The sequence below is a fragment of the Amblyraja radiata genome, chromosome 19 (genome assembly GCF_010909765.2).
Source record: "Amblyraja radiata isolate CabotCenter1 chromosome 19, sAmbRad1.1.pri, whole genome shotgun sequence".
NCBI lineage: Eukaryota > Metazoa > Chordata > Chondrichthyes > Rajiformes > Rajidae > Amblyraja > Amblyraja radiata.
The window spans coordinates 7,010,561-7,037,859 of NC_045974.1; the positions used below are offsets into that span (position 1 = coordinate 7,010,561).

Below are 27,299 nucleotides of genomic sequence, written 5' to 3' on the forward strand. Positions count from 1 at the left end.
ACAAGCCAGTATTTTTTTTAAAGGCAGAGATAGATAGATTCTTTAAGGCAGAGATAGATAGATACTCCAGTACAGATGTCGGAGGTTATGGGGAGAAGGAAGGAAAATGTGGTTAGGAGGGAGAGATAGATCAGCCATGATTGAATGTCAGACTTGATGGGCTGAATGGCCTAAAACTACTACTATCACTTATGGCCATATGACGTTATAACTGAGATCACAGATATCAAATGGACTTTGTGAAATGATTGAATGGTGGAGTAGACTTGTTGGCCCAATCCTATCACATGACCTTATGAGCTGGAAGATTTGGGATAATTATAGCACTAGTACTGCCCCAACGTCTGAGTTTTATAAACTCACCAAAAACCGTGTGTCCTTCCCAGTTAATATGGCTCATTTAAACGTTGTGTTTACCAGTTTAAGCCTGTAGCAGCCAATCTACTGAAAATGTATTTCTCACGTGCGTCGAGGAACATTTCACAGTTGATAATCCTGTCAAATGAACATCCAAACACGTTGACAAAAAAGTATTCACCAACAAATGTTAGTTACAGGAATAAACCCAGAAGTCATAGGTCTTGTGAATAACGTAACATTTTCAATATAGGGAGATAATCTAGCAAGGGTTCAAGTTAGTTAGTAAAGAAAATGGGGAAAGTACAGGAGGCTTGTCAACTATTTTTTGTAGTATTACGAAGGATTAAATCTCTATAAAGAGATGAGCCCAGCTCTTCGGAACTAAATAAACTGAAGTGTGTATGCCTCAGAGGGCGGTGGAGGCAGGTTCTCTGGATGCTTTCAAGAGAAAGCTAGAGAGGGCTCTTAAAAATAGCGGAGTCAGGGGATATGGGGAGGAGGCAGGAACGGGGTACTGATTGGGGATGATCAGCCATGATCACATTGAATGGCGGCGCTGGCTCGAAGGCCGAATGGCCTACTCCTGCACCTATTGTCTATTGTCTACTGTATGTAAATACCTACCATTCTGGATAGTGGTGAATTAATTATGCAGTTTAATTACTAATTTCTTTTTTTTTTTTTTTTTTTTTTTTTTTTTTTTTTTTTTTTTGAAAATATTTTTTATTGGAGATAGGTACATAACCAAAATACATCATTACATGTCAATTATTATTACATTGTCTCCAATACTTTTTACCTTTTTTTTTTTTAAACTAGATAGAACTAAAGAGATAGATGAAGTAAAGAAAGAAAAGAAAGAGAAGAAAAACAAAAAACAAAAACAACAAACAAAAAAAAAAAAAAAAGGTAGTTAAAGAAGAATGGAAAAATTTGTTAAAATAAAAAAGACTTCATTCGAGATATATTCGTACATTTCAGAGTATAATATTTCATCCATTCTTTAGCCCGCGTGCTAGTCAGGTTCCTGTGCTGAACCATTCTGACCCTTTAAGTAATCAATAAAAGGAGACCATGTTCCAACGAATGATTCCTGTTTATCCAACAGGGAAAATCTGATTCTTTCCACGTTTAAGGTCTCCGTCATTTCTATAATCCACATTTTGATTGTGGGGGCCGTAGGGCCTTTCCAAAATTTTAGAATTAATTTTTTTCCTGTTATTAAACTATAATCAATAAAGTTTCTTTGTGTTGTTCTAAGTGTTTGATTTAATTCTAATATTCCGAGTATTATTAATTTTGGATCTGGGTCCAATTGTATGCTGGTTACTTTAGATATTATACTAAAAATATTTACCCAGAATTTTTTTATTTTTATACAGTTTGCAAACATATGAGATAATGTAGCTTCTAAATGTTGACATTTATCACATATAGGTGAGATATGTTGAAAAATTTTATGTAGTTTTGTTTTTGAATAATGTAACCTATGTATTACTTTAAATTGTATTAGAGAATGTCTGGCGTTTAGTGAACACTGATGTATGTGTTGCAAACTTTCTTCCCAAGTATCTTTCGTTATTACTTGATTTAATTCTTTTTCCCATGTTTGTCTGTGTAAGTCCGTCGAGGGAATGTCACTGTCTAATAAAATATTGTATATATAAGATATTAATTTTTCTGTATTAGGATGTTTGTTCCAACATTCATCAAGGATTTCTGAATTTCTAATTCGAAAATTTTGGGAGTTCGATTTTACATAATCTCTAAGTTGAAGATATCTGAAATAATCATTTCCTCGAAGTCCATAAGTCTGTTGCAATTCCTGAAATGTCAGAAAAGTACCTTCCTTGTAAAGTTGTCCCATATTTTTAATTCCATAATTCTTCCATTGTGTAAAACCCCCGTCCAACCATGAAGGCTTAAACAAAGGATTATTCACAATTGGAAGAAAAAGTGATAAATTATCTAATTTTAATGTCTTTTTTAATTGTTTCCAGATTCGTATAGCACTAAATATTATAGGGTTTTCCCTATAAATTTTTTTGTTTAATTTAGACGTAGCAAATAATATCGAACCGATATCAAAAGGTAAACAATCTTCCTTTTCCATTTTTAACCAGTCTGGTTGATGATCTATTTCTTCCAACCAGAAATTCATATTTTTAATGTTAACTGCCCAGAAATAAAACAAAAAATGAGGTAAAACCAAGCCTCCATTTATTTTTGATTTACACAAGTGTCTTTTGTTTATCCTATGATTCTTATAATCCCAGATAAAATCATTAACAATAGAGTCCAATTTTTTTTTTTAATTTTTTGCCAGATATATCGGAATTGTCTGAAAAAGATATAGTATTTGCGGTAAAAAAATCATTTTTATGGCATTGATTTTGCCTACCATTGAGATAGGAAGTGTTTTCCAGTATTGAATATTCTTATGTAGTTTGTTCAGTAATGGGGGGAAATTTGCTTTAAATAATGATGTATATATCTTAGTTACATAAATACCTAGATATTTAAATTTTTCATTTACTATTTTAAATGGAAATTGTTGTATTGTCTGTTTGTTATGTTCCCTTATTGGCATAATTTCACTTTTATTCCAATTTATTCTGTATCCTGAAAGTGAACCAAATTGGGTTATTAGCTTTAATAAGTTTGGAATACTAATTTCTGGTTTTGTAATGTAAATTAATACATCATCTGCGTATAGAGAAATTTTATTCACTGTGTCCTTTGTGTTATACCCATGTATTTCCGGATGCCCCCTAACTCTTTCTGCCAGTGGCTCAATAGCAAGCGCAAATAATAATGGAGATAATGGGCATCCTTGTCTACAACCTCTAGATAGGCTAAATTTAGGTGACAACCTTTGGTTTGTAAATATTCTAGCCGTGGGATTTGTATATAACAGTTTTATCCATGTACAGAATTTCTCCCCTAGCTGCATATTTTCCATCACCGAAAATAAATAAGGCCATTCGACCTGATCAAATGCTTTTTCAGCGTCAAGTGAAATTATTGCTAGATCTTCATTAATAATTCTCTTAGAATATATAATATTAAATAATCTTCTTAGATTATAATATGAGTACCGTTTCTGAATAAAGCCTGTTTGGTCAGGGTGTATTAATTTATTCATCACTGTACCTAATCTATGCGCTAGTATTTTAGTTAAAATTTTCTGATCTGTATTTAAAAGTGCAATTGCTCTGTATGATCCCGGGTCTTCCAGATCTTTATCAGCTTTAGGAATAAGTGTTATTATTGATTCATTTAAAGTGTCTGGAAGTTTCTGTTGAGTATAGATATACTCATACAGTCTTTGTAAACGTGGGCTAAGCAAATCATAAATTTTTTTATAAAATTCGGAACCTAAACCATCTGGTCCTACTGCTTTACCATTTTTTAAAGAGCCAATAGACTCCTCAATATCCTTTATCGTAATCTCCCTTTCTAATAATTCTCTATCGTTTGAATCTAAACCTTTTAAATTACATTTTATTAAAAAATCTGCTATTCCTTCTGATTGTGCTACGGTTTTAGTTGAATAAAGGTTATGATAGTATTGGAGAAATCTATCATTTATATCCTTGGGCATTTTTAATAATTCTCCTGTCTCTGTTCTAATTTTATGAATTACTAATTTCTGAATAGCCATGGCCACTCAGTGGATATAGTTAATTAATATAATGTATCATTTATATTTTGAGAGAATCTAACCAGTGACATCTATACACAGATGTAACAAAAATCTAGTATCTATGTAGTATTTTCAATGGCACAGTATTTAATAGAAAAGTTACAAGACAAACACTTGAAGCAAACTAGATACGTGGGTAAAAATGCAGATAACCAAAAGATTAATCAAAGGGAAAGGATTAGCTTAAAGAAGGAAAACAAGGTTGAGGAAAGACATTTCATGAAATTGATGCTGCCTGACCTGCCGAGTTACTCCAGCGCTTTGTGTCTATCTTCATTTAAGCAAAATTTCTGAGCTTAGTGTTGTGGCAACTAATGATTCAGCTACCGATGATGGAATAATATTACTTCGGCATAAGGTAAATAGGCTAAGAGCCTATATTTGAGAGAATGTGGATACCTCAGAAGATTGTACTATTAGAGATGACAGGGATTTAGGGGCAAGACCATGTGAAGCTTTTTACATGCAAGAATGAGGATTTTAAGCCAAGTGCTAATGGGAGCTGACCTTGGCAGATCAGCCAGGTGCCAGGATACAAGTGGGCTGAGTTTTGTATGATTTGAATGTTACAGAGTGTGTGCTGAGGAATACTGACTAGAAGGGCAGTGAACAGTCAAATAACAAAATGTGGATGAGTGTTTGACCAGCAGAAAGGCTAATGCTGGGCAAAGTATGGCAGTGGAATACAGATTGAGAACCCTGGGCAAAATAATAGTCAATTGGCCCAAACTCAACATGCGGCTCACCGAGGTTCCAAATAGTCTGGTTCAATCTCAGATTGTTGCTGGAGAGAGATGCACTATTAGTCAAACCTTTAACGGGAGAGCGGTTATGGGGATCGCGTGGGTTTCCTCCGGGTGCTCCGGCTTCCTGCCGGATCCCAAAGATGTGCGGGTTTGTAGGTTAATTACCCCCAGGGTGTAGGGAGTGGGTGTGAAGTTGGGATAACATAGAACTAGTGTGAACGGGCGATCGAAGGGCCTGTATCCATGCTGTATGTCCGAACTGCAATCTGTAAGCTTACAGTACTTTATCTGTAAGCTTAGATTCCTTTTACCAATGGAAAACAGTAGCTGCAGTTTGTTCTCTCATTGTAGTTCTTCCCACCGCCTATCAATGGCAGTGAGACACACAAAAATATCCCCCTGCAAGTCACACATCATGCCAGCCTTGGATAAATGGGTAGAATTTATTACCCAAAACCTGTAAAGATCTTATACTAGTGTCCACTCTTACAATAGTGTATACTCAGTCACCATAAACCAGTGGTTAAAATTCATCCTCATCTGATATTGTACTAAATTCAAATTATTATCCAATACTTAAATTATCCATCTGATATTGTATTAAAAAATATACACACTGGAAATATATATATATATTTTTAAACTGTCATCTTGCTAAACAAGCACCATACCTGTCAACTGGTAAACACAACACATGTCACCATATTCTGTTGGTTATTAAGTGGACGATTGCTAATAAAAAAGATTTTTCCAGCATCTTCAGTTCTTTCTTAAACATGCTAATTTGAGGTGGTTTGCATAATTTATTTTTGGTATAATCTTGCTAAGCTGGTTAATAATAAGTCTGGATGTCTGTATAAATTGAAGCTTCCTAAAGCTGAACTGTGAGTGAGACGTCACAGTACAACACTCCTCACTATAACGGCATGATGACTTTTCAATCTTTCAGATGGATAATACGCCAAACAAGAAGTCTGTTCAGAGTCACCATGTTCAATTTGGATTTTTTTTGTCAAGAAAGTTCAACGAACAGATAGGAACAAAGAGAGAATGCTGGGCACAGAATGGTTCAAATGAAGCTATGATATTGCACAGGTTGACAGGGATGGCAGGAGCATTAGTTTAGTCACGATGGTAAAATGCACTGCAAAACAAGTGTGGAACCTGGAACTAAAGTGACACTGTGAAGCATGAACCATCAAAGGTGAATCCCAACATGCAGTAAAAGGCGTGAAGGAAGCATTTGGCCAAAACGCAAAGATGGGCAGCTCTGGACAGGAACGCCATGGACAATGCATGCTTCAGACTGGGGTTCGGAGGTAATTAAAACGTTACCTTTCCGTCTCTGAGTCACATCCTCTGTCTAGTTGTGAGCAGTGGGGCGGTACGGAGATAGCAGACTGCTGACAATCTACAAAAAACTGACAAATTAGACAAATATACAGAGAGACGGCACAGCAAAGTGGATTAGTAAATAGAAAAGGTTGAACCGAGAGATTTAGTGAGGAGTTTTCCTTTTGCTGTACAGTTTGGTTTATTCAAATGACACGCTATAGCTGAGCTTTCGTGCAGCAGAATGTAAACAAACGTAGATGAATTCTGGCCTTTTGGAACGAAGGCAGACAAAATCATAGCCACCTCCTGTAACTAGGATTGTGTCATTAACATCACAAAGTCATGTTGGCTATGGATGCAATTTGACATTTTCTTTATGAAGCTGTGTTTTATACGTTCATGAACAACTACAGTGCACTTTCCCTGGGAGTATACTGTAACAGATCTCTCCACTGCTGTCGCTAATACACAGAATTAATGATCACAAACTTACTGCATCGGAGCTGGCTAATAACATCACAAGGCTGTGCATCGGTTTGATTAATGGGCCCTTCATGTAGCTCCCATTCAGCCCAGCAGGGCGGACGACTCTCCGGCCGAGCCGCGGCCACACCTTGACAGTAGGCCTGGCTTGCCCACCGCGGGCCTGGGAACTCACCTGGAGCCGTCCGAAGCTCTTGTCCCGCTTGACCCCAAAGACCGGGAACAGGTCAGTGAGGAGGTCAGTGGACCCTGGACAAAGGGCCGTTTTCAAAATGGTGGCGGGGGGTTGAGAGGATCGGTGCCGCCATGGCAACAGGCCTTTCAGGTCAGGATAAGCCTGCCCTCTTAAGTACTTTGAAACGTTGTCGGCACCAGAAACGTGCCGACTCTTTGTGTACTGCCTCAGTGAAGTCTACTAGAACACTGCAAACACACTTTTGTACTTATCTATGATATCTATAGTATGAATTTAATGGATTGTATGCAAAACGAAGATTTTCACTGTGCCTTGGTACATGTGACAATAAACTATCGTCATCACCATCACTATGATACCCCAGCAATAATATCTCAACAGAAAGAAACATTAGCTACTCGCTTGAAAAACTAAATTCTTCTACTCAATATTCGCCATCCTTTAAGCAGCAAGTGTTGCATGGTCCTCGAGCCCTACTTGAAAAGCACAGTCAGGTTTATTATGCTGATTTAGTTTTAGAGATACGCCACAAAAACAGGCCCTTCGGCCAACCGAGTCTGTGCCAACCAGCGACCCCCACACACTGAAAACTATCCAACACACAGAATTTACAAATTTTACCAAAGGCTAATGAACCCACAAACCTGTAGGTCTTTGGGGAGTGGGAGGAAACCGGAGCACCGGGAGAAAGCCCACGTGGTCCCAGGGAGAGCAGACAAACTCCATACAGACAGCACATGTGGTCAAGATCAAACCCGGATGTCTGGCGCTGTATGGCAGCGACTCTACCGCTGCGCCACCATGCCGCCCTTGATCTGATACAGCACTTGTTCGTGGCGAGTAATGATGGCTCCTGTGGGATTTGGGGGCTGATTTTCCATTGAAATACATGCTGTGCTGTAAATGAAGGCAGTGTACAATGTGTGTCAGCCCTGGTAATGATCAGCAAGAGGCGGGCCCGTGACTGTAACATTTTCAGATTAACAACTGTTTGGCTTTGCATCTTCACTCACCGCTGGAGAAAGAAACACAATTAATGAGACAGGATATTGAAAGCAGCACTCAGTCACCATGACAGCCTGCGACACGGCTTGAGGGAAATAAACCAAATCGTTATTCATTAATGTTCTGCATATGTTTTTGATGAGACTCATTCCTAGAGACCATCTAAAGGGGCTGTCCCACTGCGGCGCCCTAATCAGCCAGTTCAGAAGAGTGTCTTTGACCTTCAAGCTCGAGGGCACTCGCCTGGAAAACCTCGAGCTGGATCGACCGTCAGCGATGATATCCGCGAGCTGGATTGACTGACCGCGCGCACGCACACACACACACACACACACACACACACACACACACACACACACACACACACACACACACACACACACACACACACACACACACACACACACACACACACACACACACACACACACACACACACAGCAAAGACGGGGGCCAGGGAAAGCAGGGGAGCGCTGTCTGAAATTCACACCCTCGATGAAGAGGAAAGTAAAAGACGGCTGCACAGTGTACGGTAAGTCCTTTAGAGAGTGGGGGGGGGGAGGGAAAGAGAGAGAAGGGGGGGGGGACAAGGGAGGGAAGGGGGGGAGAAGTAGTGGAGAAACTTTTAAGAAGTCAGACAACGTTTAATAAAGTTTAGCGGGCATTTAACCTACCGGTCGGCTTTCTTTGGTCCTGAAAACTCCAATAAGCCAATTAAAATGCCCGGTCAGCGAAGGAGATTGCCCATGGCTGCCCTCAACTGCCTGTAACTAAATAGCGACCCCACTCCACTGTACTACGAGTTCAAAAGAACCATGCCGACCAATATTTACTCACGGAAAACTTTTCAACATGCTGAAAAATTTTCCTCAACCAAACTGAAGCCACGGGTATTCGGGAACTTCCCTCGAGCATGAAGGAGAGTTCCAGTGACCTCCTAGGACCTCCTAGGACCACATGTCGACCATGCTGCGAGTTTGAGTCGAGGGCAAACTCTTCTGAACTCGCGGATTAGGTCGCCGCAGTGGGGCAGCCCCTTAAGGTACGGAAATATGCGCAGCATCCACGTATTTCCTCTGAATGTCCCCAACTCATGTGGGGGAAACTCTGATGGCTACAGTGATGGAGTAGGTGGTTCACCGAGCAAATCTCTCTCCGGTGAATGCAATGTTGCCGAATCACAAGGAAAACGCACCTCACAGAATTCACAAGGATCTGAGAGAGGGAATAACACCCGCTCTCATGGGATACAGCAGGAAAAAAATCAATAAAAGAGCACAATATTTACATTTTTCAACTAGATTTTCTTGAGAAAGGTACAGATGATGTGGCTTCATGTTAGGGAAAACGACGATGCAACCGTTCTTGAGGAATGTTACCCCCCGCTCCCTGTGATACAGGGGCCACTGTTCTCCGGGTGCAGTCTCACCAATAACCTGTACATTTGGAACAACATTTCCCAATTTTCTAAACGACAATACCACTTGTTTTCTTAAAGCATGACCACAGGCGCTGTACATGGCAGTCTATGACAGTTCGCAAGTCAAATTCCTTGTATGTTTATGTGCCTGGCTAATAAATGAATTACAAATATATTAATTACAAAAATAAATACTTGTTGCACTTGCCCGCTCACTTCTCGTGACGCATGCACTACACTACACTGTCATTATCATGGGATTTTAGAACAGTTTGGATAAGGGTTACCTGGTTACCATTTAATGAATGAGACCCCAGTAAACTGATTGAAATAGATACACGCTATGTGTCCTTTGGATGAGATGTTAAAACCTCATGTTCGTTTAGGTAAATGTAAAAGATCTCACGGCAATACTTGATTACTTTTATTGAATTTTGCATTTGTTAATGGTGAAGAATGGGGGTAGGACTTGACAAGCATAGGCTTCTTCCTATCCCTTTTCCAACGAGTCTAATGTGTATTATGTTGAAATTGGCTTTTGATTTTTTTATTTATGTATGTACATATATGTTATGTATATGTGTGTGTGTATATGTGTATATGTATGTATGTATATATGTATGTATGTATGTGTGTATGTATTTATGTATATATGTATGTATATATATAATTTCCCTTTTATTTATTCATTTTCATCTTTTCTTTTCTTCTTTTTTTTTAATCGTTCGAAATAAAGATATCATTCATTCATTACGAGGATCAGAGTTGATCGCAGTGTCCTAGTCAATATGTATCCCAAACTCAACTTCACAAAAACAGTGGATCAGGTCACCATCACGTTGTTATTTGTGGAGTCTTCCCATTTGAAGATTAGCTGCTGTATTTCCTGCAATCTAGCACCAAGCACACTTCAGAAATATGCAGGAACTGCAGATGCTGGTTTCAACCAAAGATAGACACAAAAAGCTGGAGTAATTCTGCAGCATCTCTGGGGAAAAGTAATGGGTGACGTTTCGGGTCAGGATCAGACAGAAGAAGTCTGAAGAAGATGCTACCTGACCCCCCTGAGTTACTCCAGCTTTTTGTGTTACACTTCAAAAATACTTCGAAGATGGACACAAAATGCTGGAGTAACTGAACGGGGCAGGCTGCATCTCTGGAGAGAAGGAATGGGTGATGTTTCGGGTCGAGACCCTTTTTCAGACTGAGTGTCAGGGATGAGGGAGACTTGGAGATATGAAAGGATAAGGTGTGAAAACACAGATCAAAGGGGACAATTATCAGGGGAAATGTAGAATGGTGACATCGAGGCATACAATCAATAATATTGATAATAGTGAAACTAGTCGGAGAGCTATTCAATTGCCTTAAAAGCAATCTGGGACATCCAAAAATTAACATGCAAAGTGAATGTTTAAATTCCAGTCCTTCTTTACTGGAAAAATGTAGTCCTGCAATTATATTAGTAATCAACACTGATGAAGTATAAATGTTACAACAGCAATCAGTTGATGAATCATGTTCCATTAGGAATTCAGTGCACGGAATGGCATTTCACTTTGCATTTAGACTTTAGAGGTACAGCGTGAAAACAGGCCCTTCGGCCCACCGAGTCTGCACTGATCAGCGATCACTGCGTATACTAGCCCGATCCTACACACTAGGGACAATTTACTATTTATTTTACTGAAGCTAAATTAACCTACAAACCTGTATGCATTTGTAGTGTGGGAGGAAACCGGAGCACCCGGAGAAAACCCAAATGGTCACAGCGGTAGAGTTGCTGCCTTACAGCGCCAAGAGACCCGGGTTCGATCCCGACTACGGGTGCTGTCTGTATGGAGTTTGTATGTTCTCCGTGTGGCCTTGTGGGTTTTCTCCGGGTGATCCGGTTTCCTTCCACACTCCAAAGGCAAACAGGTTTGGAGGTTAATTGGCTTGGTAAAAATTGAACCTTGTGCCTAGTGTGTAGGATAGTACTATTGTAGGGGGTGGCCGCTGGTCGGCGCGGACTCGGTGGGCCGAAGGGCCTGTTTCCATGCTGTATCTGTAGTCTGAAGTCTTATATGAGCAAGCCAGTGGCAAAGTTAACAGTAGATGGTCAGGAAATTTACCACCATTGCGTCTGCTCTTGGTGGATCGAACCACAAGACCATTTCTAAGAACGGGGGCGTGGTAGATAGTTATAGAACTGGATGTACATGGAAAAAAATGGGGGCAGAGAATAAATACCACCCCTCTCAGATACAGTGAGTTTCTCTCCAGCGAGCAACATGTTGGAACCAATTAACAGAATGGACACAAAGTGCAAATGTGGGTGAGGCTTCATTCGGAGTTAAATTCAACCAAATTCCAAAATGACTTCTTGCACCAGATCAGATTTTAGATCAATGTGGCCAAGTCATGAGTGTTTAAACTACACAGGCTGGTCGTGTTTCAATTAAATGTAACCAAAATTGGAGCAAGTGACCGCTCTCGATTGAATGCCAAGATATCTTGGATTCTCTGCTTTTGATGAGGGCAGGATGGGTTACTTCTCGCTGAAGTAAAGCCTCATTGTCCTGAGTCAGAGATGACAAGAGACACAAAATGCTGGAGTAACTCAGCGGGACAGGCAGCATCTCTGGAAAGAAGGAATGGGTGACGTTTCGGGTCGAGACACTTCTTCGGACGGTCAGACATGAGACGAGAATACTCAGAGGTGGCAAATGGCAGTGATGGCTTTAAGGAATGATGCAGTTTGATCAGCTGGATCCCTTCTCACCAAGAACAAGTTGTTTTTTTCCCCACAGTTTAGCAGGTTGATGGTTCAATGGCAGAGGTTCAAAGCTAATACTGAGCACCAGAGCCTTACTTAATTTGTCAAATGTTTATTTAATACACATTGGCCAGATCAGCATTGCCAAATGCCAAGAACAAACAGTTCCTTCACAAGAAACAAAATACCGCTCTGCCATTCATGCAGCTCTAATGAGTCTGTTCCAGCACCAAGTAAATCTCAACGTGGGAACTCTACAACAGTTGAACATTTTCAGTGGAACAAAGTGCTCTCCAAATGACAATAAAGCAGAAACAAGGAGCCTGCAAATACCAGCATTAATTTCCCCAAATTCTCTTGCACAATCAGAACTCTAAGAGTTTCCGAGTGTCAACATGTGTGTGCAGAAGATCATAAGTGATCGGAGCAGAATTAGGCCATTCAGCCCATCAGATCTACTCCACCATTCAATCATGGCTGATCTATCTCTTCCTCCTAACCCCGTTCTCCTGCCTTCTCCCCCGTAACCCCTGACACCTGTGGGCTTGGTGTATGTGTAAATTGTCCCAAGTGTGGGTAGGATAGCGTTAATGTGCGGGGATCGCTGGTCGGTGCGGATTCGGTGGGATGAAGGGTCGATTTATGTGCTGTATCTCGACACTAAACTAAAGGTAGACTGTTAGATCAGCCACGCACGCCAGCATTGACTCGATGGGCCGAGTGGCCTACGCTTGCTTCTAACTTGCAATGCCTGCAAATCCACCATTCGGCTTGGCTTCAAACTTATTAAACTAGTGTCATGATTTGGGATTGTTTTTCTTGAAATGTCAGTTCGAGGGCTGAGGAGCGAGGAAATGTAGTTTATTTCCAATCCCAAATATGAAGATAAACATATAACAAACCATATAACAATGACAGCACGGAAACAGGCCATCTCGGCCCTTCTAGTCCGTGCCGAACACTTACACTCACCTAGTCCCATCTACCTGCACTCAGACCATAACAGATGGTGACAAGTGAGGTCCTCACTTGATGAAAATGTACATTGGGTTTCCATGCAAGAGCAGGGACTTGGAGAATGTTACAGAAGACACATTTATGGTGGTGTGCAGAGTTTGTGCTAGCTGGAGGTAATGCATACAGTGTTTCTGTACGGAGTATACACAGTACACACTGTACAGCTATTCCCAATGTATTTATCTAGCTATAGCAAGGATATAAAAATTCACAGTTTTGCCAGTTTACATTACATCTACATCAACTTCCAGCTCGAATGTAATGTGCTTATACAAGATAAATCCTATCTTTACATTTATTTCAATTCCATGGCGATCAATTATACTCTGGAACTAATTGTGCAAAATAGTTTGGTTTAGTTTATTGTCACGTGTACCAAGGTACAGTGAAAAGCTTTTTAGTTGCGTGCTATCCAGTCAGCGAATAGACTGTACCTCCCTACCATCGAGGGGATCTACCACAGTCGCTGCCTCAGAAAGGCTGGCAGCATCATCAAGGACCCACACCATCCTGGCCACACACTCATCTCTCCGCTGCCTTCAGGTAGAAGGTACAGGAGCCTGAAATCTGCAACATCCAGGTTCAGGAACAGCTACTTCCCCACAGCCATCAGACTATTAGATTTTAGATTAGATTAGATTAGATTCGTTTATTGTCATTCAGACCTTTCGGTCTGAACGAAATTTCGTTTCCCTGCAGTCATACATATAATAAAAAAATAAAAAATAAAAAATAAAAAATGACAAAAACACACAATCAACACAAATGTAACATCCACCACAGTGAGTTCACCAAACACCTCCTCACTGTGGTGGAAGGCAAAATCTTAAAGTCTCTGTCTCTGTTAAACTCAACTCAAACAAAAATCTGAACTTTAATAGCCTATTGCACTTTATATGCTTATTTATGTGTGTGTGTATATATATATATATATTCAAAGGTATATGGACACACTGATCTGTTCTGTATTTATTTATGCCTACTATATTCTGTTGTGCTGAAGCAATGCAAGAATGTCATTGTCCTATCTGGGACACATGACAATAAACTCTCTTGAACGCTGGAACTTGAATTGAGCCGTCCACAGTGTACAGATGCAGGATTAAGGCAATAACGCTTAGTGCAAGGTAGAGTCCAATTAAAGATAGTCTGAGGATCTCCAATGAGGTAGAATGTAGGTCAGGGCCTCTCTCTTGTTGGTGATAAAATGGTTCAGTTGCCTGGGAAGAACAGCTGGGAAGAAGCTGTCCCAGAATCTGGAGGTTTGTGTTTTCACTGCTTCTGTGTTTTTGTTCAAGAAGCAGACTGAAAATGACAGAGAGAGGTTGACACGTATTTCCAAATATGGGTATGAAGGAAAGACAAGAGGTCGACACTGCTGGCAGGAAGTAGGTGGGCACCGCTGGCATCTCCTACTCAGGATGGTTCTTTCAGGAGAAGCCTGGAGCCATCCGAAGGGATTCCACAGGGTTTGGAAAGGCAAGTGGACAACATGTGGAAACTGATCTACTCTGAAGGACAATAGGAGTAAAATATCCGTCCCTTTTTTAAATACCACCTGTCCGTCACTTAGAAACAGAGAAAATAGGTGCAGGAGTAGGCCATTTGGCCCTTCTAGCCAGCACCACCATTCATGGCTGATCATCCAAAATCAGCACGTCGTTCCTGCTTTTTCCACATATCGCTTGATTCCTTTGGCCCTGAGAGCTAAATCTTGTAACTCTCTCTTGAAGACATCCAGTGAATTGGCCTGCACTGCCTTCTGTGGCAGAGAATTCCACCTGGCAGGTGGAGTTGGCCGAGCCGCCATTGCTCGTTCCCCGAAGGCCAGAGAGCGGGAGGAAGGAGCTGGCAATGACGACGGAGGAGTGAGGTCGGTGGGAGAGGTGAGGGAACCGGGGTCTGGCCTCAAGGTCGCCCGCGGGAGGCTCCCACCCCCTGGGTCACAAAGGATGAAGGGGGAGGAGAGGGACCCGAGTTTGGTGATCGACCAAGGAAAGGCGATGGCTGGAGGCCCTGCAGCAGCCTGGGCCTCGCCTGGATCGGGCACCGCTCATAACAACTGGAGCATGGACTGGACTTTGGGAAATTGTGCCGAATCCTGGCGCCTCTTGCACGCGGGATCAGTGGGCTATTTCTGGACAATTGCTGATCGGGGATGGTATGGCAATACTCCACTGGACTGTTTGAAGAAAATAACTCCACTGCGCATCAGCACGTTGCACATGTGACAATAAAGCACCATTTGAACTCTTGCAGAACAGAATGACTCCTGTTGTCAGATGCGATCAGATGTAGATCTGGGTCAGGTTATGGCAGTTAAAAAGACAATATCCACCTTGGTCAGTTCAATATTTTCAAAGTATTTTGTTCACATATCATTTTTTTAAAATATATTGGGGAGATTAAGAAATCTCACAGCAGAACTGAACTTGTTGGAAGGCAAGGTTGATAAAAATGCTGGAGAAACTCAGCGGGTGAGGCAGCATCTATGGAGGGAAGGAATAGGTGGCGTTTTGGGTCGAGACCCTTCCTCAGACTGATGTGTGGGGATGGGGGGGGGGGGGGGCCGGGATGAAGAAAGGAAGAGGCGGAGACAGTGGGCTGTGGGAGAGCTGGGAAGGGGAGGGGAAGAAGGGAGAAAGCAGGGACTACCTGAAATTGGAGAAGCCAATGTTCATACCGCTGGGGTGTAAACTATCCAAGCGAAATATGAGGTGCTGCTCCTCCAATTTGCGGTGGGACTCACTCTGGCCATGGAGGAGGCCCAGGACAGAAAGGCAAGGTCCGTCTAGTCCTTTTTTGACTTAACTATTGAAGAAATGTCTGAAAGGGGCAAAGTGACAAGTAAATGCTAATCAACACTAGGTTGATGAATCACCAGCTGTACATTACTGTAAAGGTCATGGATTTCATTGCATTATTTGCTTATAATTTGGGACAGTGGACATTGTGCAGAGCAATATTGACCAATAATCAAATCATGTGAATGCTCACCACAGTGCAGATCATAGAAATGATCTCAAGACTCTCAGGCAGATGTATTTAGTCTGGTTTGATTCAATACTCTCCAGTCTGAATCTCCAACTGAGTGAGTGGTTTAGTTACGGGATCAGTTTACCGCTTCCCACTACATTAACAAACAAGGAGGCGGTGCAGAGGAGGTTTACCAGAATGTTCAGTTCGGTTTAGTTTCAGTTTAGATTATTGTCACGAGATACAGTGAGGTACGAGCTTTTGTTGCCTGCTAATCATCCAGCGGAGAGACAAAACATGATTACAATCGAGCCATTCACAGTGTACAGGTACATGATCAGGGGACAACGTTTAGTGCAAGGTAAAGCCAGTAAAGTCCGATCATTGATAGTCCGAGGGTCCCCGATGAGGTAGACAATAGTTCAGGACTGATCTTTGTTTGTGGTAGGATGGATGGTTCTGTTGCCTGATAACAGCTGGGAAGAAACTGTCCCTGAATCTGGAGGTGTGCGTTTTCACACCTGTACCCCTTGCCAAATGGCGGAGGGGAGAAGAGGGAGTGGCCAGGGTGCGACTCGTCCTTGATAGTACAACAGGGGGCGCTGACCTGTGCGCGGCTGCCCAGCCAGCAGCTGTCCGTCTTTTCATCTTTTTCTTATTTTTAGTTAGTTAAAGTGTTTTTGTTTCTGGAGTTCTAGACTTTTTTATGTGGGGGGTGGGGGGAGGGGGAAACTACCTTTCAGGGTCCCTACCTGGTCGGAGAGGCAGCTTTTCTCCGGGCTGCAGTTTCGACCCGTCCTCGCGGCCTACCAGCGGGCCTGGAGCGGCGTTTCCTGTCGGGGACCGCCCAGAACCACGGCTTCGGCAGCGGCACAGCGCTGGAGCGCTATCGTGGAGCGGGCGATGCCTTGTCCGGGTCGCCGCGCTGGAGCTCCGGTGAGCTGAAGACCGCCGGGAACAACATCGCGGAGCTGCGGGACTGTGGAGCGGCCAGCTGCGGGCGGCGGCACCGAACTGTACACCGGGAGCCTGGGATCTCGCGACGAGATCGCCAGTAATGGAGCTCCAACCGGCACGGCCTTGTCGGCTTTGGAAGCCGCGGTCTCCGGTAAGGAAGCGGCCGTTCCAGGTGTCCCAAGCCGCTGTGAGGATTCTCCCGACGCCGGAGCACCATCACCCGGCGAGAATGGCCAGGAACATCGGGCCTCCGTAGAGGCAACTGTGGAGGCCTCAATTGGCTCGACTATGGGTGAACTGGGGTTGGGGACTGGACTTTGTGCCTTCCCTCATGGTGGGAGCCATTGTGGGGGGATGTTCTTTATGGTTAAATCTCTTATTAATGTTATGTCTGTATTCTTTCTTTATGTGCTGCATTGGCAAGAAGCATTTCACTACACCTAGGTGTATGTGACCAATAAATAACCTTTGATTATGCTGCTGGCCTTGCCGTGGCAGCGTGAGGTATAGATGGAGTCAATGAAAGGGATGTTGGTTTGTGTGATGGTCTGGGCTGCGTCTACAATTCCCTGCAATTTCTTGCGCCTGGATTAAAGGGTTAGCTACCAGGAGAGCTTGACAGGCACGTGGACAGACACAAAATACTGGAGTAACTCAGCGGGCCAGGCAGCATCTCTGGAGAGAAGGAATGGGTGACGTTTCCGGTCGAGACCCTTCTTCAGACTGAGAGTCAGGGGAGAGAGAAACTGGAGATACGAAGAGGTACAAAGAACAAATGAATGAATGGTATGCAAAAGGACAAATCAAAGCCCAAGAAAAGTTGGATTGGATAAACTTGGATTGTTTTCTCTGGAATGTTGGAGATTGAAGGGAGACAATAGAAGTATATGAAATTATAAGAGGCATAGATAGGGTAGACAGTCAGAGACTTTTTCCCAGGCGAGCTTTGTCCAACATAAGGTGAGAGGCAGAAGGTTTAAACTATAATGGAGATTTGTGGGGGAAGTGTTTTAATACAGAGTGGCGGAGCCCTGGAAAGCGTTGCCAGGGGGTGGTGGTGGAGGCAGATGTGACGGTGGTGTTAAAGAGGCCTTTAGATGGGGGCACAGACGTGCAAGGAATAGAGGGACAGGGGTCATGTAGAGGCAGATGAGATCAGTTTAACTTGGCTTCATGTTCGGCACAAGCATTGTGGGCCGAAGGGCCTGTTCCTGTGCTGTACTGTACTGTTCTATGTTCTAAAGCAGCAGCCATTAAACATCACCCGCCCCCTCAAATAACAGTCAATGAGTGGAAGAATCTGAGGCAGGGCACTAGTATTAACAACTTCCTCTTCTTGCGAATGAAACATAAATAAACGGAAGGAATAGCTCGATCTCAAGCCGGGTGTTGAGCAGCCATGTTGTTGTCTCTACGCCAATGTCTTCATTCATTCACAAGAAGAAGTATCAACAAAACAAGACACAAGGTGCTGGAGTAATTCAGGTCAGGCAGCATCTCTGGAGAATGCGGATTCAAGAGCAATCTAGGTCGTTCAATGTCCTCTCCTCACTCTGTTATTCAAGAAGAGGCAGGGACTATCACAACATTTAAGAAGCAATTAAATAGGTACATGGATGGGACAGGTTTAGAGGGGTATGAGCCAAATGCAGGCAAGAAGGACTAGCATAGATGGGACGTTGGTCGGTATGGGCAAGTTGGGCCGAAGGGCCTGTTTCCACACTGTATCACTCCATGACTCTAAGAACATGGTTGACCTTCTACTCAGTTCCAACCATCTGCCCCATCTCCACATCCCTCGATTCTCGTTGTGTACAGCATCATGCAAACTCGGCAGGTCAGGCAGCATCTCTGGAGAACATGGACAGGGCTTCTGCAGTTCCTTGTGTCTCCACAATTACCCTTAGGTGAATGTATAGTTTACAAGATAAATCTTGCCACTACAATATCAAATCCCGATATATATATAAACTTACCACTGACCAATTGTCCATATCCATCAACTTCCAGACAAATACAAGTCAAAAGAAAGTTCGCTAGCAATATCCCAATAGCACGAAAAACCCAAATATTAAGTGAGCAGTTGTATCCTAATTCGCAAAGAGCTCTGTGTAAATTGGGCACAAACTTTTTGATACAAAGGATCTTGAATCTTAATATTTAATAGATCTTGGCATTTAATAATAATTAAAGCATTTAAATAACGTAAAAGTTAATCCTCACTAAATCTCTCTGGAAATATTTGACAAATGATGTTAGTAATTAGCAGAAAGTTAAATAACAAACAAACATTGGAGTCTAATGATGTATTAGGTTTCATTAACACAGTACACAGAATAATATTTAACATATAAGTCTGGATACCTGCTATTTACAGTTCAATTTACAAATACATTATACAACAGTTCAGAGGCATCTTGTTAGTTGGTATTAAAGAAACAGTGTGCATTGAAGGTAAATGAATTGTGTGCAAGGTACATCAAGTGATGAGATGGATATATATATATATATATATAGCTGACAGCAACTTTACCTTTGATACACAGATCATGTCCACGACTTAATAAAAATAATTCTGTCCTTCAAATACATTCTAATTTAACCACCATTGCCAGTTCATGAAAGGAATAACTAATACCACCATGTGGCGACACTTTTTAAAAAACAAAATACTGCTTATTGCCGTTGACAGTCAAATGTTATTACTGAATATTATTTTATTAAGCTGCTAGGATTTTGCAGTCAATTATTAGAGTAACCTCGTGTTAACGATATGAATTTTAGTTGTGATCATTTTGTATTCTGAGTGGATTCATTTCTAGAGTACTTGGGCAAAATTTCAGTCAGCTAGGAACATGCGGTCAGATTTATCCGTGTTTTATTAACCGAAAAATTATATTTAATTTTTCCAGAATTCTGCATACAAATCTTAGTCAATATACAGAGCTGGTTCTGTTTTCATCCCCCCCCCCCCCCCCCCCCCCCCCCCCCTTACTTGCTGGAAGTGCATCTCCGAGACTTAACAATCCTGATGTGGGAGTGAATTAACAGTCCATAAAATTCATTTGGAAGAAGGCCAGCACTGTACAATAAGATTACTATCTCTGAAGGTCAGACAGTGGTGCTTTAAGGCACACCATCAGTGATGCCAGATTCACCCTGGCAAGCAATTCTACACTGATAGTCTTAAAAGTTGTGCTTTTTTTTGTTGAGTAGAGTGAGTAGAAGAATTGGAAAGAGTATATTCATCATCTGGTCAGGTTTCCACATTAGTTGAGGTGTGTTTGATTCAGAAGGCAGAGATACACAATCTGACGTGTTTTATACAAGGGCGGCAGAGTTGCTGCCTTACAGCGCCAGGGACCCGGGTTCGATCCTGACTACGGCTGCTGTCTGTATCCCCGTGCCCAGCATGGGTTTTCTCCGAGATCTTTGGTTGCCTATCACACTCCAAAGACGTACAGGTTTCCAAATTAATTGGCTTTAAATGTAAAATTGTCCCGAGTGTTTGTAGGATAGTGTTAGTGTGCGGGGATCGCTGGTTGCCGCGGACTCGGTGGGCCAAAGGGCATGTTTTCTCGCTGTATCTCTAAACTAAACTAAAGTTCCAGTCCAGGACGTGCGTTGTTTCACTGTCAGTCATCAACAAACACAGAGGTAAACCGAACAAATGAAAACAGAGAGGTGACAGAAGGAACTGGGCTAGAGCACAGAAAGAAAAGCAGGAACATTTAAAATATACTGATTCGATTTATTCCGAGAGTATTCAACACACGTGTTCAATACGATGTCAGGGTTATGTAATCCCTGTCGAGGAAGGGACTGCAGGTGCTAGTTTACACTGAAGGTGCTGGAGTAACTCAGCGAGACAGGCAGCATTACTGGAGTAAAGGAAGAGGCGACGTTTCGGGTCCAGGCCCTTCTTCAGATTGAGAGTCAGAGATGAGGAAAGCTTAATACAGGATGCATTAGAGAGGTGGTTGAGGTTTCCTTCCCCCCCGACTCTCAGTCTGAAGAAGGGTCTCGATCCGAAACGTCACCTATTCCTTTTCTCCAGAGATGCTGCCTGACCCGCTGAGTTGCTCCAGCATTTTGTGTCCGTCTTATGGAATCCCTGGTCTAGGGGTTCAGCACACTATTGGACCCCAGGAACACCCAACAGAATTGCATACAAGCGTTGGATCCATTTTGTTTAGGCACCAGCAACCATTCACCCATCCCACACGCACGACCACCCCCACCCCACCCAACCCCCCCCCACCCCACCCCACCCCACCCCTCCCCACCCCCACCCATCCCCACCCCCACCCATCCCCACCCAACCCCATCCCCACCCAACCCCATCCCCACCCAACCCCATCCCCACCCCACCCAACCCCACCCCACCCCACCCCACCAACACCACAACCACACAATGCAATGTAGTCACCACTCTGATGCACCCCGTATTATTCTCAATATTAGCCCCACTCAAGAGTCATCAATGTTTAAACAATGACTAACAAACACTTCCTCTGAGGGAAAATGGCTAGACCTTGACTTAGTGTAAATGATGAGATTGTCTAAAGAAGTGTCTCGACCAGAAACGTCACCTATTCCTATTCCTGGGATGCTGCCTGGCCCACTGAGTTACTCCAGCATTTTGTGTCCACCTATTCCCTTTCTCCAGAGATGCCGTCTGACCCGCTGATTTACTCCAGATTTTTGTGTCTAACATGAGATTGTACATCTGTTTTCAGTCCTGATTTATATTTCCATTCACTTCCTTGGTAAAACGGAAAGGGTTCAGTCAGCTGCCCCTCACTTTAGTAATGTTATGTGATAATGTTATTTTCTAAAACAGGGACTAATATTTATTATCACCAACTTGCACGTGAAAATTCTCAGACCACGAAGTGTGGTGGGAAAACTATTTCACAACAGCATGGATAATTTCCTTTCATCAGAAAGATCTGGTCTTCGTTTAGTTTAGTTTAGTTTAGAAGTTACAGTGTGGAGACAGGCCCTTCGTCTCACCGAATCCGTGCTGACCAGTGATCCCCGCGCATCCCTGCTCCTACAACTTATGGAAATACTATATATAACGTGACAGATGTTTCCCAAGATCCCAGCATCTGCAATTCCTTGCATCCCCAAGGGAAACTAGAACGTTGCTGCATCCAGAATGTGTTAATTAATTTAATTTCTTTAATTTCTTTATTTATATAGCACATTTTTAGTCAACTTGCATTGACCCCAAAGTGCTTCACATAATTACATCCACACACACAGGCAAAGGTGGGTGAAGTGTCTTGCCCAAGGACACACACAGGCAAAGGTGAGTGAAGTGTCTTGCCCAAGGACACAACGACAGTATGCACTCCAAGCGGGATTCGAACCAGCTACCTTCCGGTTGCCAGCCGAACACTTAGCCCATTGTGCCGTCTGTGGCCCGTCAGGGCTCCAGCCATTCAATAAATCCTCTACAAGACTGAAAACTGGAACAAAGTTTGTGGACTCAAGAGTCAAGAGTATTTTATTGTCATGTGACAGAACAATTAAATTCCCACTTGCAGAAGCACAACAGATGCCATCGTGGTAACTTGCACGAAACATTATTCACGTTATTCCCTCTATCATGTATCTGTACACTGTGGATGGCTCGATTGTAATCGTGTTCTGTCTTTCTGCTGACTGGCCAGCACGCAACAAAAGCTTTCCCCTGTGCCTCGGTGCACCTGACAATAAACTAGACTCAACTCAAAGGAGTCTCAACTTTAAACGATGCACAGATCTGCCGACCAATGTTACAATAACTCCACAAGGAACCAACCAAAGCACCAAAGCAGCCGAGGATCGCCTTCTCCTTCAAGCAGGAGTTTTCCTCTTCAAATGAAATCAATTTATAATTTCAGGGTTGTAGTTAGTGAGTCGAGTTTCAGTGCCGGCACAAGGAACTGCAGATGATACTGGTGTACAAAAAAAGGCAAAAAGTGCTGGAGTAACTCAGTGGGTCAGGCAGCATCTCTGGAAGACATGGATAGGTGATATTTTGGGTTGGGATCCTTCTTCAGACCTGAGTCTTGAGTCTGAAGAAGGGTCCCAACCCGTAGCGTCACTTATCCATGTCTTCCAGATGCTGCCCGACCCACTGAGTTACTCCAGCACCTTGTGTCTTTGAAAGTTTCAATGCTCTTTATTATTTTACTATTTTGTGTCCAAATATAATTCTATTATAATGTGAATTTATCAAGTCTTAACACCTGTCCCCCAATTGCCCACAGAATTAATACTTGGAGTAACACAGTCTCAACTTGCAAGGTGTTTTTCAGCAAAATATCTCTCCTCTTAACATGGGATCTGACTATATTTTAATTTAAGTGAATGCATATTCAAGTTTGTTAATCATGAAATGATTAGGGCGCCCATCATTGTACTGGAATCCATAACCATGAAATGAGTAACGTCATACACCAAGTCTTCTGAACGAGTATTTAGCAGAGCAGTAAATATTGGAATATTCAGTCATCCTTCCCGCTGTCTCCTGCTGCGATCTGTTTCCAAGCCATGGCTTTAAAGAGAATGAACCATTTCTCTCAGGCTGGTCTCCCTAAAGTTTTATTATATTTATCCCCTCTGATCTTAGCAACTGGAATAAGTGACACTAAATCAGTCGGAATTTTTAAAAGATGTCGTGTGAAAAATGTAATATAAAATGGCGTTTGAATGAAGATTTGATTTTTTTTAAAAGAGAGGCACAGTGGCGCCTCACAGTGCCAGAGACCCAGGTTCGATCCTGACCCTGGGTGCTGTGTGTGTGTGTGTGTTCTCCCTGTATTAGCTTGCATGTATGTTCTCCCTGTGACCACGTGGGTTTCCTCCGGGTGCTCCGGTTTCCTCCCACATTCACAAGGCATGCGGGTTTTTGCAGGTTAATTGACATCTATAAAATTGCCCCGAATGTGTAGGGAGTGGATGTGACATAGAACTAGTGTGAACGGGTGATCGATGGACAGCGTGGAACTTGTTGGACCGAAGCACCTGTTCCAATGTATCTCCACACTAAAAATGCCACAAAATCAGTTGTCATTTTTTAAAAAATCCTGAAAGATTTAAAATTGATTAATACGGGTATCAGGGGTCATGGGGAGAAGGCAGCAGAATGGGGTTAAGAAGGAAAGATAGATCAACCATGATTGAATGGCGGAGTAGACCAGATGGGCCGAATGGCCTAATTCTGCTCCTATCACTTATGAACCTGCATAAAATAATGTTAGAATGAAGATTTGATTAAAAGGATTCATTCTGACGAGTGGGGAAATGAAGTGTAAATATTGTACAAGCATTTCATCATCATTTGGGATGTTATTAAAGTGCTTCCAGTGCCCTCTAGTGTTGGCTCTTTATATTTGTGTTATTAAAGGGTCGGTGGGGAATGATCTAACCTTGAGCGTTGCAAATGCTATAAGGAGCTGTAAAGCAACACGGATAAATAAAGTGATTGCTTAAAAGGATGAAGAAAACTGGTAGGAAGAATAAAGTGCGGCACGGTGGCGCAGCGGTAGAGTTGCTGCCTCACAGCGCCAGAGACCCGGGTTCGATCCTGACTACGGGCGCTGTCTGTACGGAGTTTGTACGCTCTCCCCGTGATGTGTGTTGGGTTTTCTCCGAGTTCTTCGGTTTCCTCCCACACTCCAAAGACGTACAGGTTTGTAGGTTAATTGGCTTGGTGTGTGTGAAAATTGTCCCTAGTGTGTGTGTGTAGGATAGTGTTAATGTGCATGGATCGCTGGTTGGTGTGGACTCGGTGGGCTAAACCTTTAGTCTAAACTAAACTAAACTAAGATGCAAAGTATTAGTTAAACGGTGTGTTGGTCATTAAATGGCAGCGGACAAAGACAACCTTCGGCCCACAGGTGGGTGGAACAGGTAAATGGGAAGGTGAGGTTTGATTTCCAAATTTTAAGAAATCTTGCTGACACTGTACACGGCTCCATTCAGTTTTGGTCTCCTTATTTAAGGAAGGATGTACCTGCTTTAGAGGTTCACAGGCTTGTTGCTGGCATGGAGGAGGAAAGGTATGAGCAGCATGTACTCAACGCGGTTCAGAATAATGAGCACCAATCTGATAGAATAGAACAGCACAGGAACGTGGCCATTCGGCCCACAATGTTTGTTCTGTACAGGATGCCAAGTTAAACTGATCCCGACTGCCTGTACATGGTCCATATCCACCTGTTTGGCCCGGAAGGGGGAGGCTGCTGTGCTAGTCCCTGCTCGCCGCTCGAAGGCTAAAGACCGACCGGGAGGATTGAGCCGGTGACCACGGATGCGAGGGGCGAGGAGGGTAAGAGAGGAGAGGGATCTGGGGTCTGGCCTACCCGCACCCTCGTAGGGTGCACCCACCCCCCTGGGAACAAAGGTGGATGGCAGACCTGCCAACATTGGGTGAGAGTTGAGAGTGAGAAATCTGGACCCACCCTATGACAATGTCTACGACAAGCTACGTCGACCATCGACACAATTCCTCGCGAATTGTGACGTCCACCTACGACAACACCTACAACAACACTTACAACAACCTACGGCCACAGGCGACAACCTACAGCAACCTGTCAACAAAGCCCCTGTCCCACTTAGGAGACCTAAACAGCAACCTCTGGTGACCTTGCCCGCCACCCAAGGTTTCCATGAGGTCACAGGAGGTTTTGGTCACTCTCCCTAATGGTCGGAAGTGGTTTCCGCGTGGTCGAGGCTTCATCCCGGTTGCGGCTATTTTTTCATCATGATTAAAACCGGCCTCGACTAAAAAAAGGTTGCCGTTTTAAAAATCGATCATTTGTTAGTCGCAGGTCTAGTTGAAGCCGGTTTTCTTCATAGTCGAGGAAGGTTTTCAACATGTGCGTGGGAGGTGGTAGGAGGTTGCAGGCCACCTCGACCTTGATTTTTTTTTTGGGTGGAGGGCAAGGTCACCAGAGGTGGACGTCATAGTGACGTCACGGCACTAATTGCACTGCACTGCAGCGTCGGGGCGGCGGTACGTGGCGTATTGCGTTTAACTTAAGCTTAGAGGTTGGGGGTCTAACTTTGCGAGGAGAGGGATGTGGCGTATAAGGAAGGCGATGTCTGTAGGCCAAAAACAGCCTGGGACTTGCCTGGAACAAGCACCGCTCACAGGAGCTGGAGCGTGGACTTAGGAAATGGGCCCCAATCATGGTGCCTCTTGCATGCGGGCTCAGTGGACTATTTCTGTACACTTGCTAATCGGGGGTTGGGGGTATAGTAATACTCCACTGGACTGTTTGTAAGATAATACATTTCACTGTGTTGGCACTTTGTACACGTGACCACTGAACCATTCATCCCTACACTTCCATGTGCCTATCTGAAAGCCTCTGAAAGCCTCTGAAATGCCATTGAAGCAGGCCAGTGCTCAGGGGATCACAAGCCAGGGTAGATGCTGTGAGGAAGGTTTCCATGGTGGGAGCCTGTAGGAGGGAGATCTTTCAGGAGAAGCCATCAACAAGTGAAGAATGAAAGAAGGAGAAACTCAATTTTCCTGAATCCATGGCAAATCCCTGGATCTCTGAATGGAAAGTCTGGACTGCAGAGGAAGCAAGAGCTATGGGGATGAGGTAAGAAAATGGAGTCGAGGGCAAAATTCAGATCATGTGATCTACTCCTGCTATTCAGTTCTTAGCAAAATAAGAACAATACTTTCACTGAGAATGAATTCAAAGCATCAGAAGGAATAGAAATCAGAAAAAGGTTTCCTACAAAAAAAGACCAAGTGCTGGAGCAACTCAGGCAGCATATCCAGGTAACTTATAGATAGGTGATGTTTCAGGTCGGGACCTTACTTAGGACTCCAGGCGTTTTTGCGATATGTGGATTTATGGGCAATGTAGGTCGTTCCGTGTCCTGACCTCACTCTGTTGTTCAAGAGATGCAGGGACTATTGCAATGTTAAAGAAGCAATTAGGCAGGTACAGTACATGGATAGGACTGATTTTGAGGGATATGGGCCAAATGCAGGCAAGTGAGACTAGTGTAGATGGGACATGTTGGTCGGTGTAGGCAAATTGGGCCGAAGGGCCTGTTTCCATACTCTATCAATCTATGACTCTAAGGACATGGTTGACCTTCTACTCAGTTCCAACCATCTGCCCCATCTCCACATCCCTCGTTTCTCGTTGTGTACAACTCAAGCAAGCTCTGCCTTGAACAGTCTCAGCATCTGACAATCCCTGTCATTGGAGCAGAGGGTTCGAAAAGACTCATAATCCTTCCAGCAAAGAAATGTCACCTCTGTCTTTAAATGTCTGATCCCTGATCCTGCATCCATGATCCAATTTCCCACA

The 27,299-nt window shown here is 43.2% G+C and overlaps 1 protein-coding gene across 1 annotated transcript in view; it reads right to left on the reverse strand.

Moving 5' to 3' along the window:
• bicd1 (BICD cargo adaptor 1) overlaps window positions 1-27,299 on the reverse strand; it is a 140,905-nt gene that overhangs the window by 8,176 nt on the left and 105,430 nt on the right. The window contains exon 8 of the mRNA XM_033038371.1: window positions 6,148-6,223. Coding sequence (XP_032894262.1) covers window positions 6,176-6,223 — 48 coding nt within the window. The 3' untranslated portion in view covers window positions 6,148-6,175. The remainder of the gene's footprint in view (window positions 1-6,147; window positions 6,224-27,299) is intronic.